The sequence below is a fragment of the Anopheles coluzzii genome, chromosome 2 (assembly GCF_943734685.1).
Source record: "Anopheles coluzzii chromosome 2, AcolN3, whole genome shotgun sequence".
Taxonomy (NCBI): domain Eukaryota; kingdom Metazoa; phylum Arthropoda; class Insecta; order Diptera; family Culicidae; genus Anopheles; species Anopheles coluzzii.
Window position 1 is genome coordinate 97,162,342 of NC_064670.1, and position 18,999 is coordinate 97,181,340.

Here is an 18,999-nt window from a genome sequence, read left to right on the forward strand (position 1 = left end):
GAGTGAATTCTTGGCACCCTTGAATAGCCCGAGGGGGTCACCAACTAGGTGGATTGCTTGTATGTGTGCCGAGAGACAGCACACAGCGAGTCGTTTTTTGCCTTCTAGCCTCTATCGCGCACACAGATGACATCCTGTGCCTTCGGTCCCGTGGCTTCTCAGCTTCTCGGCCGTGACCCGGTACCGAAAGGGAGATTTGCACTTCGACGCGAAAGTTTAATTTTAATGTTGTGTCAGGAAAACACGCCGCGGGGTGTAATTTGTAACACCATCGCACCATCGTGCCATCATGCGCACCGAGCGAGCGGTGCCAGTGCGCCCCGGGGCCATCAACCATTGGGTGGGGGGGGGGGGGGGGGAGTGGGGGCACCGGAATGTCGTTTGAACCTGCCAAACGAAGCGTGACCGAAAATTTGAAACGGGATGAAAAGTTAGCGAAGCGCAAGGGCTTAGTGGCCGCAATCTTTTGGAGGATGCTCGAGAAAGGGGGAGCGGCGGGCTGAGGACGAAATTGAAGGAGGGTGTAGTGATTTTTGTATAACGAGCAAGTGCGCAGGTTTGTTTTGCAAACGGGAGAGGAAAATGTTATGGGCGTTTAATAATTAACCAAAATAAGGGGTTGCAAGCATGATTAGAGAATAATTTGTTTGAATAAGGTTAAATAAAATAGTAGATAAAATACACAATTTGAAACACGATGTAAAAACAGCAAAAGAAAGCAAAAAACACAAGATATAACAAGAAAAACAAGATATATATGAATATGGGAATATAAACAGCAGAAATGATACTTAATGATAAGACAAGATCATAAAACAATGAAGCGGTAAACCAAAAATGAAAGCTTAAAATGTAAATATAAATATCTTGCAATTGAAAACCTGTAATGTTAAATAATAAATAAACTCATTTTGCCTTTTGATATTTGCACGAAAACAGATCTGTTAATATAAATAAATGAAACTTAAAAAGTATGACCACATCTTCCTTGTCTGCACTAGTCTTATCCTACCGCACCAACCATTTGTCTAAAATTCGATGCAGAGATCATGCAGCGTCGAGGAAAAGTTTTCCTGCTCGGTGTTGGCTCAAAATGGCTCCCGGGAGTGTAGCATCGTCGCACCAATTCAACCGCACCAAAGTGACGAAGCGAAGCTGTTTGTGAAGTGTTTCCCCATCCTCCCACTCCTTGCGTGGCGTACGTGCCACAATGGGGGAAGTAGTAGTAGTATTAGTAGTAGCAGGATCACATCTCATCCTGCTTCAACCGACCGAGCAAGACTGACGGATTATCGCACTACGACGTGCGGTGTCGGTGTACGCTTTGAACTTTGTGGCAGGATGCGCACGAAAGCGTGACATTTGTTTTTGATATTAGTTTAGTTTTGATTGTACATTAGCTGGCAGCAAAAAAAACACACAAGGGAGCCGTGCTATGGCGAAGAAACAGTATCTTTCACACTGATTGCTCCACACCATCCTGTTGTTCTACCGCTCCGGGTGGCGGAGGCGGATGTGACACGGCAAGTGCACCCAAGTAACTCGAATTGTGCAGAGAAACCGGGTCTGAGAGGGGGATAGGGAAGTGCAGGGGAAAAGATAATGAAATTTTCGGTTGACTAACTATGAAACCTAGAGCCTCGGGGCGCTTTTGGAGAAATGAGGGTCAGATTGAATGCAAATAGACGTATTCTATGTGTGTTTTTGAGCCATGTGTGTTGTTATATCGCTAATGGTAGCTTACCTTGACTCTGGGATGAGCTGTGTGAGCCCCATGACGATTTGTACGAAGAGTCTGTAAAAGAAATGGAAAAAAGGAGTGAATTAGCACGAATTTAGAACAACCTTCAGAGTTTCATTGTTTGTCTTTCCGCACAGTCAAAAATAGTTTGAACCATACTATGCCTACTTTGTTCAGATATTGGAATGCTTTGATAATTCAGTCATGTTGTGACATTTGATTACTTGTGTATTTCCTTCAGAATCCAAGCAATTAATAATATAAATAATTTCGATTAAAATTATGTAAACAGGTAAATCGTCAACCTCTCTGTACCGCGCCCTCGCTGTATACGGTGAACATTGGAATGTCGCTTATCCGTTATAATTACCAGCAAATAACATTGAAAAGTTACCGAATGATCCACCGGAGGACCGATTCAGATAATCGGGCGAGCTTTTGATATCGATCATAATTTTGCCGCAACCGTCCTCGACGCTGCCCTGCCGTGCCTTTCCAGCTTTCAGACGAATCTTGGATGCGGTGTCCCGTCCGTCCGTCCGCGCACCGATGACACCGGGTGCCGGGGGCTCGCCGTGACCGATGATGCTTCCGCCGTACACACCACCACCACCACCAGTGTAGCTCGATATCAAGGCGGTGGCCACTTTTTCCGCTGTTAGCGCTGTTACTTTTACTCGATAGAACCAACTATGATAATGTTTTTCACTCTTTTTATCGCAATAACACTCTTTTTTGTGTATATTTTTCGTTAGCTATCTTTGCTGCTTTTCCTTTACTAGTTTAATTTGTTTTATTGTTTTTTATATGAACTACATGCTCACGATCACTTAACAACATTGTTATTAGTTTGGTACACTCTAACATTGATTTAAAAACTGATTTCAATATATTGATTTTAATTTTAAACACACACTTTGTACTAAAAAGAGAAATATATTGGTTCAAATAATGTGTTCCCTGTACGCTTATTTTATGTTAATCAGTTGTATGATCCACTTTGTGCATTTATTAGATAAATGTATTTTGGCTTTTATTAATTTCCGACGGCTTTGAGTAATTCAAAGCAGTTGTACTAAAAATGAGCTTGAACATTTGGTGCCGTGACTAGGATACAAGTGTTACTACCATTTAAGGTGATAACGTTATCAACAATCAAATTGTCTCCCTAAGACTGACCTAAAATCTTCGAACCAAACAACAGGGTAAAGGAGGTGCTCAGTACAACTATTCAACTGCACTCCTTTCTGGCGTATTTTTAAGCGAATCATGTTGCTGTTGTCTTTTTTATATGCTGTACAACCCGTACCGGAAAGTGATTGTAAAACAACCCACCACTGGGGAACGGTCTTTCGGTACAGATTAGAACAATAAAATCGTTACTAGGGCTATACACACCCCACAGACGAGCGTCGGCAATTGCCAAGAGGACCCAGGGCCTTCTAAACTAAAACCCCGTCGCTGATGGTCCACCGATCCATCGCTGCATCTATTGAGTGGAACAGGAAAAGCGTAACGGAACTGGCCGGTTACCGTTACCGGACACCTTCCATTTCCGTGACGGTCATCCCCGTGCCGGGCCCAAGCCGATGAGGCGTGCAAGGGACATGGTACCTTACCTGTACGTACACCGTGGGGCAGTAAAAATGGATTCCAGTTCCCTGGCAAACCATAGAGAAAAAAGGGAGGCCATCGGGGAGGGATACTATGTGGGAGAAAGGCTAGTGACGACTGCACCGCAAAAAAGGCGTCACTTTTGCGCAGGCTTTTTCTAGCGTTCGTGTTTTGCAACACTCCAGAGAGAAAGAGAGAGAGAGAGAGAGAAAGAGTTAAATAAAAAGAGAAAAAAGAGAGAGAGAGTACGAGAGAGACCCAACGATATCGGACACACTTCCGTCGTACCGCCTTTTCCCTTCCCTTGGCTCCTATTTTTAGGCAGGACTCAACGATGGACCTGCTACTTGTACTTGTCCGTCGCATCCGGATGAAAATCCGGCCCAGATCCGGTCCGGACAGAGCGCCAGTTTCCCGATAGCGTGTCGGGGGCACCGCTAGCAGTGGTAAATATGATAACACACGCGTTCGAAGAAAAGAAAAAAAGCGGAACCAAAATAGACTGGGCTGGAGTTGCAAAATATTTTCATCCCCACCATACAATGTGCAACTTCTAGGTGTGGACACACGTGTGTGTGTGTGTGTTTGTGTGTTTGAAGTGGAAAAGGGGGCAGAGGGAAATTTGCATAAAACTAGTTGAACCAATGGTATGGAAACGAGACTGTCCGGTGTAGCGCGCAAGCTGGCACACGGTGAGATGCACCCCGAGAGCTTGGAAGGTCACAATTGGGATCAATTGTTGGGTACTGGAGAGAATTGAATCAGAGTCGAAGAGGTCAAAGGGCAGGGCTATATGTATGTCACTTTCAAACGGGATGTAAATGTTCTTTTTTCACTTCTAGGCAGTTCACTTGAAAATAGACACGAGACACCTTGGTAAACAACACTGTTCATTTTATCATCTTTTTGCGTTTGGATGACTTTTTCAGGACCTCCGTACCTTCCGGAAGTCTTTCCACCTGTTCACCACCATCACTTCTTTCTCTGTCAATTATTTTTAAACCGTCTAGGCACAAGTCACTGGACACTGGCGAGCAACAAATCCCCAACAAATTTTCTCTCCAAAAGCGGATGTCCTTATTGCCCGTCCTGTTCAAGCCTTCAAGCACAAAGTTTCACCACAAAGCATAACACAAACACGAAAAGGCACAACTCACGCAAAAAGACGTCACGGCGACCGCCAAACGAAAGGCTGTGCGTAACCGGTTTGAACGGTGGTGCGTCGTGAGCAGCGTGACCAACGGTGAAGAACCAACTGCGTATGGTCGTAGCGCGTGGTGACAACTAAGTGCGTTTTCCTGCCGCTGCCAGCAGCGAACCGTCACGTTCGTCAAGGGAAGCACACACGCACACACACACACCAACACACTGACGACGGGAGGACGGGGATAACCGTGGGCGAGGGACGATAAAACAAAAATCCTTATCCGTTCGTTGCGCCTCCTGTATTCCGGTTCCGTTTTATTACCACACGCGCGCGCTCTCTCTCTCTCTCCCTCGTGCTTTCTCGTTCGCAACCATCCTTCCCACCCCACCAGACGTATAATCCCTCACAAGAGCCCTTGCCACCACCAGCAGTAGCACCCGCATCAAGATTGCGAAGGATAGTAGTGGCCCCCGCCGCGATCACTGGTTGGCTGTTGCACATGGGTCGGAAAACTAGCGAGGGCCGACGTACTTGTGCATACAGCTTGATTTTCCCTCCCAAATGCGCTTTTCCACCACCACCACCACTCTGCGCTCACCAAACGAGCGAGTTGCTAGCGGGTGCGAAACTGAAACGGCAACATCCTTACAGCGCACCCCTGCACACACACATACACACAAACGTCATCCATTTCCTATTTACGCGAATCCTACGCTCTCTACTATCCACCCGACTTCCGAGGGCAGGATATTTTCGTTTTTCACGCTTTTCCGCACGGGCCCGCCTTGCGCCTCGTGTGTGTGTGTGCGCGGACGCTATTTTCAATCACCCGCCGCAATCACACCGTGTTCGAGTGGATAATCCAGCCTTGTAAACGCAGCGTTCCGTTCGCGCGACACGCAATAGGGAAGTGAGCGAAACAGCATCAGCCGATCCTTGCTGCCGCCGGGACCGGGCGAAGGCGGAGCTATAAATTTTCCCTTAGCAACCACCAATGGGAATAGCGCAGTGGCTGGCACAGGAGCACTACCAGGGCTGTCTGTGTGTGTGTGTGTGGAAAACAGCACATTTTCCGAGGTTCCGAGGGAGTTGAGCAGGGCGCCGGGAGCGAACGTGAAAAGGGCGGGAAATGGCAAATGCCGTGTCCGGAACGGACGTACCCGAAGGGGCTAAGGGGTGTTTGATGAATTGTGCGGAAAAGAGACGGATCCTGGAACCACTTCCTTTTTCCTTCCTGCTCTTGTGGGGGGGGGGGGGAGGTGAAGGTGGTTGGGTTGTGTGAATATCAAGGATATTTGTCATTACACACTACGTTCGGTTTTTCGGGTCGTTTTGCTTGCGTTGGCTTGTGGACAGAAAAGGAACGCTTGTGAATGGCGGGCTCTCTCTCTCTTGCACCGTTTGGGTCAAACTGTTGGGTTTTCACTTTTCCACTTTTCCCCCTACTAAAAAACTACTTGCTCCAGCCCCATTTTCCGGGAGCAAGGGAGCATAAGGAGAAGGAAAGGGGCATGAAGTTCCCGGGGACCGACTAGCCAAAATGCGCAACAGTCACCGCCAGACTTGTCAGACGAGGCTTTTCCGAGCGCCGAAACTGCACACATCCTTACGAGTGGGCCCGATGGATGGATGAATGAATGAAATGATTGCTACCTTCCTTTATGTCCTTCCTCACCCGTGCGTCAGGGGTCCTTCTGCCCGTCTCCCATTCCTGCACTCTGAAGAGGAGGAAATTTTGAGTTTTATAAGCTGTTTTGTGATGTTTTCTTTTTTTTTTGCACTTTCTCTCTCTGTATCCTTCTCTTTCTAAAACACCCCCCCCCCCCCCCCCCCCCCAAACGCTGGCTGGCAGGACGCAAGGAATATCCGTTTTCGGAGGTTTTCGATTTCACAGAACTCCCAGGCTGCTGCCCGGGTGGAGGTTGTTCGAAGGCACGGGCTCGCCCGCAAAACCGGAGACAGATAACAACCGGCAGCAGGATATGCTTCTGGTCGTCCCGCCTTTTGTTTGGGAGCAGCGCGCACGGCCGTTTCGGGGGAATTCGTGCACATCGTCGTGCGAGTCGTGCTTCCTACACACCACCGGGCACCGGGACGTTCCGGTTTCGGTTCCGGGCGAGCACTGGAATGACCTCCTGTTTCCTGTTCCTTCCGTATCCCGGTGTGTGTGTGTGTATGGGTGTGTTTCTGCGCGCTCGCGTGTCTGTGGCGACGGAATGGCCCGGGCAATGGCGGCTGCTAACCGAATGAAACTAAAAACCCCGCCAAACTCACGCGGGTAAAGCAACCTGTTACAAGGGCTTCCATCGCTCTCGGGATAGTTGTCCAGGTCAGCAATCGGTACTAATTTAAGAAGAAGAATCCGTTTTTTTACCAATCCCTTCCGGCATTGATCGGCAGTTAAGCTGTAGATGGGGTGAGGGGGTAGGGGTTTCTTTTTTTATTTTAAAAACAATTTTAGAACGGGAAGGAAAGCAGGAAATAGTTGGTCAATAAGTAAGGAAAGAGAATGTGGGGAGGAAAGATTATTCCCCCCTCAAAAAAAAAAAAAAAACAGTAAACCCAACAGGAGCAAAGTGGAAAATCGTTTTCCCTTCGCGCTCAGAAGCATAGTTTTAACGTCCGGCGCTATTCCGACAACATTCCGGCGGAAAGCGTGGTTTTCCGTGACTTGATAGATCCTTTCCGTCGGGGGTTTTTGGTTTACGGTGGAGATGCAGCGTTCTTTTTTTGCGGGTTGTTGCTTCTTTCGTTCTCACTTCTGCTGTGAGCACGAGCTGCACACCAAATGCCGGCGGGTGGAACCGGTTGGGTGCGTGATGGTTTTGAGTGGGAAAGAAAACGGGAAATGATTTTATTTTAGTTCCTCCTTTTCATAAGTTGAGCCGGGAAAATTGCAACAGAATGATGAATTCAATTATTTTAGATAATTGATTTGAAGGAAAACATGAGGAAAAACACAGAGGCTGAAGACACAGGATGGACAACATTTGTTTACCTAGAAACCAAATGCCTAGCTAAGAGAAAATACCATGCGCAGAGCAATATACTGTATAATACCAATCAATAATTAGGATCAACAGAATTTAAAGAGACCAATGCAGTCAATGGACATTGGACACATGAAAACAATGATTGCCATTATTATGTTGCCCGTCGTTCATAGCTATTTACATAAAATGATTTTTCGTCTTGATATTTATATTAATTTTGTCATTTAATTTGTATTTGTATTTTCTTTGTATCCTATTTTAGTTATTTCACAAGCGAAATAACGTTATCTTAAGCAATCATTTTGAAAACACTTAAGAAAAATATGGATTATCGCAATGAATAATCTAATTTGAAGCTGTTTCAACATCTATGAAACTGTTCTTAACTTGCAATAGCTACGATACATTTAATACGATGTTTTAAGTATGATATAAATTAAACTGAAAGGTTTAACATGAATGATTTGAAGCGTTTTAATTATAAATGCGCTAAAAAACCGTTCAATATTTTTCTTTAAGTATTCTTATGACAAGGCAATCAACATATGTTGACAGTGGAAAAAATTAAACTTAATAAATTGAAAAATTCCTTGATAAAACCCGCTGGATTTGTAATAGCTGTCACATCAATATAAATAAGCTTCAGAATGTCATCCTGCAAATATCTTTAAATGATGTAAGGAGGCGAATCTAGTCTAAAACACTCAAAGTCTCTACAGTTCATCAGACAAACAAATATTTTAAAATAGTATTGAACAACTTTTGTGTTATATTGTATTTGCTAAAGTTATTACTGCTTGAGAGCACTAAAAATGGTTGAGAAGGAGGTATGTTAACTTAACATTTTCTATGTGTTAGAAAATCAGCATGAACACTTCACCTTTTGCTGTTGCAAGCTTTTGTTTTACTTCTGCGATAATGTTAACGCAGGTTGTTTAATTATCTGTGTACTAAAAATATTCGAAATTAGACCATGTATCCTACATGGTACTAATAGGAATTGTTCAGAATAAAAACAATCCAATCAGTTTACACTATAAAATCCCGTTGGAGATTCTGGGAAGAAATTCTTTAGAGTACCCAGCATTGTATATTTACTAATGCATCATCTGATGATACTCATGAGCTTTATATACACTATATACTAAGAGCTTTGGCACGGGCTCTTGCTACAATCAATAAGTATAGTCGATAAAAGCCAAGCCCACTAGTGAGTGATACAGGCAGGCCGTCACCAGCAACGGTTGCTGTGCCAAAGAAGAATATACTAAGGGCTGCAATATTATATAATCTGATAGTACGGTACGGTGGTACGATTGAAAATAATGTTCTTTTCGTCACTTTTCAACACGATTATTGCTTTTATAATGATTATCATCATAATAATTATTATTAACATTCTTATTTTTCATTGAATTAGTGCTCAGAAACGACAAATTACAAGTACAGCAAAAGTGAAGCTGTTCTATTTTGACACTGCCCATTTTTCCCACTCATACTATCATTCAATCGAACCGAACAAATCCCCATTTAGTACATAATAAACGCTTTAAATCTTCCACTGTAACGAAGCACTTAAGCCATTTTGCACGCTTTTCAATCGCTACACAAGTGGGACCTTAAAGGCCCGTGCGTTCGGTTACGGCAGCAGGAGAGATATTCAGATAAACAACTTGCCAAAGAACAAAACCCCGCGATGGAAAATCCAGTTCCACTCGACTAGAAGTTGTTTCGATGGTGGTGATATCGGCTCCGATCGCCTCCCCCCGAAAGAAAACATCGAAAAGACGCGCGAAAGCAGCACGGTCGGTTTGAGGGTGGGGGATCGCACGGACACGTGCTGGTACGTGCGTTGCGTCATTCATACGTCATCGTGAGCCACGTGCGAAATTATGGTAGTTGATTATATTGGGCTCTGCTCGCTCGCAGTCGCAATTTATTAACCCACCGGCTAATGCAACGTGGAAAATATGCTACCAGTACTGGGTGTGCGTGCTTCTCTTTTTAATAATTCTACCATAACACTGCCTGCTCTCCATCTTGGATTGTTTGGCCGGTGAGCACGAAACCCGAAACACGACAGAAACGGCAAAACAACACGACAGTGGCACCGTTCCAAGCATGCTCGGGTGGCTCGCTTCGCGGTGGAAGAGATTTTTTAATTAAATCATTACCAAGATTATGTCACCCGGGTTTTGCCATTACCACCACCACCACCAAGGGCAGCAAATCGTTGTTGGCAGGGGTGTTGTCCCTACCTTTTCCGTAACGCTAGCGCAACAAATAAAAGGGAAGATTTGTCCCTTTGCTCCGAGGAGGGGGAAATAGAAGGGAGAGGGAAAACAAACGATGAGCTCGGTAGTGATAATGCGAAAATAATGCGAATGTCCTGCTGGTGAGAGAATGCCAGCCACCAACCAACCAACCAACCAAGAGTTGGTGCGAAGTGCATTATCTGTATGACACTTGAAAGTTTAGCCACACGCTCAGCAAGCAAGCGGGGAGTATTAATCATCTCGCTTGCTGATGGGTTTCGGTAGTGTTTGCATTTTCGGCTCTCGAGTGGGCTTGAACTGTACACACACACTGGTGGATGAGAGCGCTTTTTCCCCCTCCAGATAGGGATGGGTAAGTGATACGCGCGTCCTGGGAATTGGCTTCTGTTGGCTGCGAAACTGGCATTAATAGCGTCTCGCAAACCATATGCAGCGAGACCGATTAGGATAAAGTCAAAGTCAGTGCGTTTCTAAAGCAATCCCGCGCGAATCATTTTGAAGATCCGTGGTGATCCGCATGGCCATCAAAAAGTGTGTCATAATGTCAACATAATCCAATCATAATTCGCCCCGAAAACATTTAGTCCTCACAATAATTAGGCATGCTTTTAATCACCTTTCCTCTGTTCAAGAGCGTTCGCTGGGGCAAGCAAAAGACAAAGCGAGTAACGCTAATTGAACAACGGCGTGGAAGTTTTTTAATTAAAGAAATAGATGAAAAGGAAATTACACCAGTCCAGTCAAGATGAAAGCGTACGGTTGTTGTTTTCTGCTGACGTGGTAAAGTAGAATGATAAAATGAATTATCTTGTTTTTTTTTTTTTGGAAGCGCTACTTATGAATGAGCTGCTTTGAAAAGAGGATGAAATTGTTTTTTGTTGTTGACATTTTTTATTGCTGTTTTAGGTGAATAAAGAGGATAAGGAGAAATTATAGTTTTTTTTTCTCAAAAATAAGAAGCAAAAAAAAATTTAAATTTTTTTTTAAATTTAAAAATTTAAACAATTTGATTTGAATATTATTTATTATGAAAATCGTAAATTATTAACTTTTGTTACAATATAAAACACTCCGATTTTACTTTTTTTACGAGTTTATTTTAGCATTTTTGCGTATTTTTAATACTTATAATATTTGTGAAATGAAATCTAACGAACTATGCAGTTTTCCTGAGCAGTTGGTAATCAGTTTTTTAGTTTTAATGTTTATTCCCTTGTTATGTTTTCTTAGCAGCTGCTTTTAATTTGATTCTCTGTATTCGTTTTCTATTTATTTATGACTTTTAATTGAATTTTATTAAACTTTTATCTTAAATAAAAAAATGAAAAATAAAAAACACGTTTATAGTCAATTCTAATTTGATGTTAGAGCATTAAAAACGTTATTTAAATTGTTTATTTTATTTTTTAATATTTTTTATCAAACAACTTTGATATTTTGTTGAACAGATGGTTTTATGAGCATGGTTTATAGGATCATTTCAAGTACATTGCACCAAAACCAAGAAATACAGAAAGAAGGCAAAGTTCATCCTAGCAACGAATAGAAAAGGGAGAGAGCGTAAGGTGCATTTGTGAGATTTGGTGACAATAATGCTCGCAGAACACGGCATTGTGACGACCATTATATTTTCATAGCCAAAAGTAAGCAACTTCAATAAAAAAACGTATAAGTACATTAATAAATTAATATAAAAACGTATAATATAAAAAGATAGTTAATTTTAAAAAATTAATCAAATATTTTCCAAAAACTTGTAAATAGTTCGTACTCAACCGATAGTCACCTTCAAGAGCGGTATCTATTACATTGCCAAAAGAGATTAAATTTCATCACAATTTTCACAAACTATCTATTCTTTACCAATAAATTCAATCCCAGCAGGACCCTAAGCGCCTGTAAAGCAGTTTTCTCACACACTTACCAGTACTGCACGGTAGTATTTGAAGGGTCCACGATACAGACACTCAGTCCAGCGGGAAGAGACCTTTCATAGAGACATCGGATAAATGTCTGCTTCCCCTTACTCGGTATCAAAAATCCACCATTGGTGGTAGTGGTGGTGGTGGTGGCAGCGCAACAATAATTCATAAGAATCTGAAGCCGGTGACTTTTCCAGCCCGAAAGTCATCCCACTTGTGTGAGATAATAATCCCACGCTGTATGTCGCTCTGCCTCTGCCCCTGTGTACAGTAAATCGATTTTTCTCCCAACGAAATGGGATGGAAGCGACGGAGTGTGTGTGTGTGTCCGTTGCTGGTGTTGGTCCCGCGGGGTGGCGATCATAAATATTAAGTAACATATTTTCCACATCACCACTTACGATGTTGATGTGAAAAAAGGGGCCTGAGCGTAAGGAAAGAGTAGAGGCACGGTACGAATCAACGAGAAAAAAAAACAAGATAAATTATCAGCAAAGGTTGCCGAATCATCGTAAAATGACTCGTGCCACATACTGTCCCCGGTGAGATGGATGATGATGATTATTAGGGCGCTTAGGGCGGAGGATGGCGGAGCCCAGCGCGTCTGTAAATCGCAGCCCTTGCGAGCTACACTTAACCGACTCCTCCTGCAAAACCCGTGCGACATCTTCAAAGTAAACAATAACCGTTTTTTTTTTCTTCTATGGAACCACACACTTGCACATTCAATTCTGCTTCAATTCTTCCTTTCTTGCTCACACGGACGTGCTTTTCCTGCCCGCCTGCAAGCATGCGTGACACTTTTGCACTGGCAGGAGGTGCGTACCGTTCCGCTGGTTGACTCCGAACGGTTTTATAACAAATATATAAATATTTATCACTTGCCATTTGTTGGGGAAGCTCCTGATGGTTTGAGCGACCATTTTTAAGCGTTACGATTCTTCGTTGTTGCTTTTACTTTGTCCTTCCACTGTGCACCATGGAGCTGTCATCGTCCCAAAACGGGGACTCACGGGCTCATATCAGTCGTAACATATTTTCTTTTCTCCACCCGTAGCGAATATGTCTGCGCGTGATATGGAGGATATTTTTTTTTCTAAAGTCCTGTTTTCAAGGACAAAGTCTACGCGAAGTGATGGTGGGCTTTGGGTGAGTGAGCGGTTTTATGACACTACCACTTGAGGAAAATCATAAAATTGAGTCGCTTGATATGGGCATGTTTTAGTACAATAAAAAAAACCTTAAAATGCAAAAAAGGACCTTGTTTTGTGATAAAACGTGAGTTTGCTTTTCAACCCCTCACCACATGTCCTCACATAAACGATGCTCGATTTCAAATCAAATGAAGCGCAACGGAAAGCATGCAAAATCCGGGACACGCTTTACATCCAAGCAGGTGTCGGCTCGTACTTCACTTCATTTGACAGCTCACCGGTTTTGACAGCTCGCGCATACTAAGCGTGTTTGGTAGTGTTTGTTTTGATTGCTGCTTGCCGCTTGCCTGCTCGTCTAATCATGTTTACAGTACGCACAATTTAAAGATTTAAATAAAATAAACAACAGCTTCACGGGGCTCGGTTCTGTAGAAGGAAAAACCCCTTTTCATTGCACTCCCGGCTGGTGGTCTTTTTGTTCCTGTGCGCTTGTCCGTAGACCGTTGAAGGTGTGAGGGGAAGGAATCCAGGACATAATGCAATTGTCTGCTAACAATCGCCCCGAACACAATTGACTCTTCGCGAGGGGTGGGAGAGGTGGTGAATGGTGAGTATTGTTTCGGTCGCGTACGATCGATTAGTGCGAGCTGCTGTGGCTGGTAAGTGTATCTGGTGTGCATGGGTTCGTAGCTGGGGTGTGAGTTGGGAAACGTAACACAAAGGGAGGGTTTTTCCATGGGAAAGCGAGAAAAGCGGGCAGTTTTTGTCGGAAGGATTCTCACTTCGATAGAGACTGTTTTTTGTGTGTATCGTTACAGTGAAGTTACATACGAATACAAGACAGTGTTATAGGTTGATAGAGTGAATAATATACAGTGCGTACTAAATTTCTGCAGCAGCTTTTTAAAGAAACAGTTTAGGTTTTTTTGTTATTCCCGTTTATTGCTATTTAATTCCAATTTGATCATGAAGATGATAAAGAAATTTAAATTGAATAATTAAAAATAATAACTTAGTTTGAAGTTTGATGCCTTTCAAATTAAAATATCACATTACTTAATGTATAGAAAAGATATTTATGTTATGCAGCTAAATATATCATACTAAGTACATCAATCGATTGCATGTGAAAACTTAATCTGTCACTTTCTGTGCGACCCCTGCTTGCCAAATATTTTGAGCGATAATTCCTCTGGCAGGAGGGGTGCGCACACCGACCAACAAAGCACTACCCGAAAAGAGATAATGCACTGTCGGCACGATTGTTGCTAGCTGAAGTGTTGCGTTATTTTGGCGTGGGAACCACGGCCACTATCGCGCGCGCCGAGAAAAAGGGACTCGGTAGTCGGGCGCGTGTGTTCGCGACCTACCCTGCCTGAAGTGTGTCAGTAATTTAGAAGGCACAAAGGTATTATACCACACACACTGCAACATGAGATACCGTAGATATATCCCGTTCCCCTCGATGAATCGATTGTTACTGATTGTCACTGCCGGTGTGACGGGAACGGGAAGCTGAATCAGGGAGCGGTGGTCTGATTTTTTTTTCCTCCTCCTTCGCCATAATGTCTGATTCGAACAATTGACTTTTAATTATTGTTTACCATTTGGGTGGGGTGTGTGTGTGTGCATGCAAGGCGAAAACAATCGGTCGGCCGTGACGACATGCAGAAGGTACGAAGATGTTGCAGGAATTGCGTGGAACGTAAATCTGGAAGCTGACAACGAGGCCGAGATTTATTTGGGCAGCGTGAGTGAGCCATTTGAGTGAGTGCGGTGCTGCTGTACGTCGGCGATGATAGGTAGGAAGTTACTGTGGGAAAGTAACGACCTTCCGCTTCCGGGCGCGCCGGACTTAAAAGGTCTCTTCTCGCCAGCCGATGCCTATGTGCGTGCGTGGTTAAGGTCATATTTAATCGATGTTTCGGGTTTTTTGTTTTTGGTTCGGTACGGCACTTGTAGTGAATAGTCTCGTGGTTCTCATCAGATTAAATCTGCACGATGCGCTGAAGTACTTTAAAACGTTTTGGCTTTCGATTTTAATTTTTAGAACAGATTAAAACTCTTTTTCGAGATTCGACGGCACACAGTCATCGTTTGGATTGAATATAAACATGATTATTTCTGGTATGTGCGGACTTTCAAGACGTACAATTAAACCGTCCTCGTCCTAGTCTTTGTAACGGTAGGAAGGATTTGGTATGAAATCAAACTTTTCCGGTCTTATAGAATAATAGTTCCAGTTCATCGTTCTAGTAAAGCATTTTTGATCACCCAAATAATTGAGCCAGCTACAATTTAACTTGTTAAATACCTGAAGAAATGAATCATACAAGAATAGAGTTTCGTGAAACATATGCAACTCGAAGTGTTACAAATCTTTGACGAGGTTGAAAACTAAGAGCCAAAAAATAACAAACAAACTGATAAAAATAAAAAAAAAAACTAAATATTGGCCCTTTTTCCAGTTCTATTCAGCAAAAGCACGCGTGATTTTAGTGCTGCCATCTGTTGAGCGATAGCAGCAACTACTTGCGCATGGAAATATTTCACGCAACAAAATGAAACGTTAATTTTACCCCAATTTTGAACGAACAGCAGCAGAAGTTGGATTTTGTTATCATAAAAACAATATTTAAACAAACTCTAGCAAAAGTGATTCTTTAAGTTGTTTAATATAATGAAAATCCTTATCCTTCATTACTATGACTCGCCAGAAAATGAATTATTTTAATGCAGAGCTGTAGCATGCTTTTAGACAACAAAGGTTAAATAAGTTGGAACAGTTTAATAATGTGTTATTTTTTAACACGCCTTTACAAGCAATGTATTTCCTATAACATAATAATGAAATTATGCGAAATTTACCATGTAAAGCGTTCCAGAAAAAAGGTTCATTAATCAAACATCGTGATGAGTGATTTTAAAAACTCCCCTTTCCCGCTTACCCTGTTCCTCCCACCGTTCGCGCGATATCATCTAGCTGCACCGGGATGCACACCCTTTCGGTGGAAATTACAACCACCAGCACCACCACCGGACCGAAAGGGGTGATAGATAAAAATTGAATTATATTTAATAGCTATGAATTTTAAATACCTTCGCGTGTCGAGGCGTAACCCGTTCACACGAAGCAAGATGGGCTAAAAACAATGAAGCAAAAAGCAAAAAAAGACGGACCCTGCCCTACATTGGGTGAGTGTGATTTATGATCGACATCAGGAACGTCATCGGACCATCGGTCAGAGCGTGTAAGAGTAGTGCCGGGAAGTGCAGTTTTGTATTTAATTGAAAAATTTAACCCTTTCCGTGGGGGCTTTGGGTCGAAGAAATTATGGCATCGACTATTCCCACCGGTCGGTTGGTTAGCTATTTTAGCGTACATACGTGAGATAGGCGGTGATTGAATCCCGTTTGAGATGGTGGGAAATCGGAAAAGCCACCTCGGTACGGCCGATGTCGTGCCGATGGTACATCAAGATCGCGTTTCGGGCGGATCACGGGACGGACCATTCGGGGTTCAACTAATTAATTCAGTCTGGGCAAACGTCTAGGCCACCGAGGGTCATTTGGCAGCGGAAAATTTCGCCAAACGTCAACACCGAACTGTATAGGCGTTCATGCTGGCCGTTCCGTGTTCCTGCTTCAACGTTGTGTGTTCCTTTTTTTCCGCTCATTTCACGCTTACCGAGCTTGACCGCGTGACCCTTTCCTTCTCCGTTTCGTTGTCGCTTTATGTAGCGATTAAAAAGGAACACCTGGGAAAGTGTAAGGATACGTTCCAAGTCGCCAACATTCCGCGACCGCTTGCAAAGGGGAGCAAACAAATAGCACAACAAAAAAACCCTACAACAGCGGCCATGCCGTCTGTCACCCGTGCTGCGTTGGCGAAAGCGTTTTTATTAATATTTATGTTAACACTTCTTCGCGGAAAATCGTAAATATTATTATGTCAGAAGCGTTTTAGCGGCACTAATTATTCAACCGGGCAACCGTAGAGGCAGGAGCGCGAAAAAGTCCACCCTTGGGGAAGGCCTATTATGTGTTGCTGCTTTAGCTTTTTGCTGTGCGTCAATTTGCAGACTTGAGCGGGCAAGTGCGTGGGTCACAAGCGGGATTTATTTGCTACACATTCTCCTGGTCATAAATACCTTTTTTCGTACGTTAACTGCTATTTCTTTTTTGAGTTTGGTTAAAAACTAATGCAAATAAGATTAATCGTAGAACCTTTAGACATTATTAGTTATTCTCTTTTAACACCAAAATAAGAATGAATTTTCATTACTTCATAAAAAAGTTATCATTTACCAGTTTTTCCAATTCAATTAATTAGAAAATATTTATTTAATTTAAAATAAATGATAGATATTTAATTTAGTTTTATTTAAAAATGGATTAATTTAAATATTATTGATGAGACCTGTTACGATACTATTCTGGTTTTCTATCTTGGAATTCGAAAGTTGACGGTTAAACTTTATTTATGAGTTACATCATGTGTAATTGATTTTTTTAAATTTGAAACACAAATATTTTGTAAATGTAGTAAACTCTTTTTTTAGTACTCATTTAGAAGTATTATTACAGAAAATCAAACTATTTTGATATGTTGCAAGATTTGTAATCCATTGTCGAGATCTATTATGGCGGAACGCAACTGTCAATCGGATGTTGTAAACACAACCTTGTTCCACCGACAGGGTGAAATTACTGCTTTGTAACTTAAACCATTTATGAAACCTTATGAAATGAGAATTTCAGATAAATACGTTCCTTAAACTATCCCAAACAGTTCAGGTTATATGTATTTTAATATTTTTAATGCTCTTCGTAACACAGAACCAATCCATCAAACGTCTTTTAGCCTAATTTCCAACCTCAAAACCCTTCCCATCATTAGTATTGACAATAAAAACCCCATTAGTATCGATTGATCCGTCAAGCGTTTAGTGGATTGTGCTTATGCTGCTCCCATTGGTGCTATGATACGCCTTTACAACACCCGCTCCCGCAGCATGATCCAGCATGTTTCCAGCCAGCCATACCTCCTCAGCAACGGCTCATCCTCGGGTTCGAACGCGATAGCGCGGACGATAAATAGTAAAAATATAACCAAACCGAACACTGCCCTCACCATCCGTGACTTCCAATTTCACTGATAATACACTCTCTTTCACGCTCCCAAGCTCCTGGCTAGCTTCTTCTAGTGTACCTCGCACACAGTAAAGAATTCGCTCGGTCACTGTTAAAAGTGTTGGATCGGCGCCACCCCAAAAACGCCAACCGGTGAAGAAAGATAAACGATTGTTCGGAATCGTTCAAGAAAATCGCCCTCCAAATTCGAAGCTGTGCAAGAAGAAGAAGCAAAAACACACAAAAAGGATAGTCAAATCAACCATCAACAAGAAGCCAAACGAGCCCGCCAAAAGGGCAGAAAAAAGGAAAGAAAGACGGGCGCGATCCATTTATCATTGTTAGTAAAAGATGATTTATGGCGGTCCGGGGAAAATAATAGACGAAAGGCGAACGGTTTGGCTGTGTGTGTGTGTGCGCGGGGACATGGGGAAAAGCTGTCCGATTTTACTATTTGCCAGCGAAAAATGTTTGCCATTATGGGGATAAGAAAATGAAGACGCTGCTCCGCTAAGATAAGGTTCGTTTTATTACGTTCGCTTTTAGCCCAACATCTGTGAATTTGAATCTATTTTTTTATTAGCCTTTTTCCATTAAATTATACTCATGCAAGGGTTATCAAAATCTTTGTAACGTAGCGCTTCTAAACAACGAAAAAAATGCAAACCGATACCCTGTCCTTGTGTGCACAAATCTAACGCACTAATCTAATGCGACCCCGAGAGGGCGCGTTTACCCTGCTTTTCGCTATTCTGTCCGCGTCTTAGGCTTATCGTTAGCAAGCTAGCTGCTCGAAGGCAATGGACACACAATTTCCTTCCCCTAGCAGGGCTAAAGAAACGGGTGAAAGCGTACAACGACGAAGAAAGCGCTCTATCGAACCCAATCCGTGCCGTAAAACCCGTCCTTTCGGAGGTCCGTTTCCGCCTGCGACTCCACCGGGGCGGTATTGATTATTATTGGCTGTGCAAAACGTGCGGCCGAAATGGCAGTAAATTCTCGTCCCCGATGCTGATAAA

General features: G+C 42.8%; 1 protein-coding gene across 3 annotated transcripts in view; it reads right to left on the reverse strand.

The window, feature by feature from the left end:
• LOC120951037 (DNA-binding protein D-ETS-3) overlaps positions 1-18,999 on the reverse strand; it is a 68,199-nt gene that overhangs the window by 32,367 nt on the left and 16,833 nt on the right. The window contains exons 1-3 of one of the 3 annotated variants that reach the window (XM_040369520.2): positions 4,513-5,350; positions 2,112-2,663; positions 1,745-1,795 (exon numbers count right to left, since the gene is read on the reverse strand). In XM_040369520.2, the coding sequence (XP_040225454.1) occupies positions 1,745-1,795; positions 2,112-2,193 (133 nt within the window). In that variant the 5' untranslated portion in view covers positions 2,194-2,663; positions 4,513-5,350. Of the gene's footprint in view, positions 1-1,744; positions 1,796-2,111; positions 2,664-4,512; positions 5,351-18,999 lie in introns of those variants that run through there. The other 2 variants (XM_040369521.2, XM_049606989.1) reach the window with 2 other exon arrangements.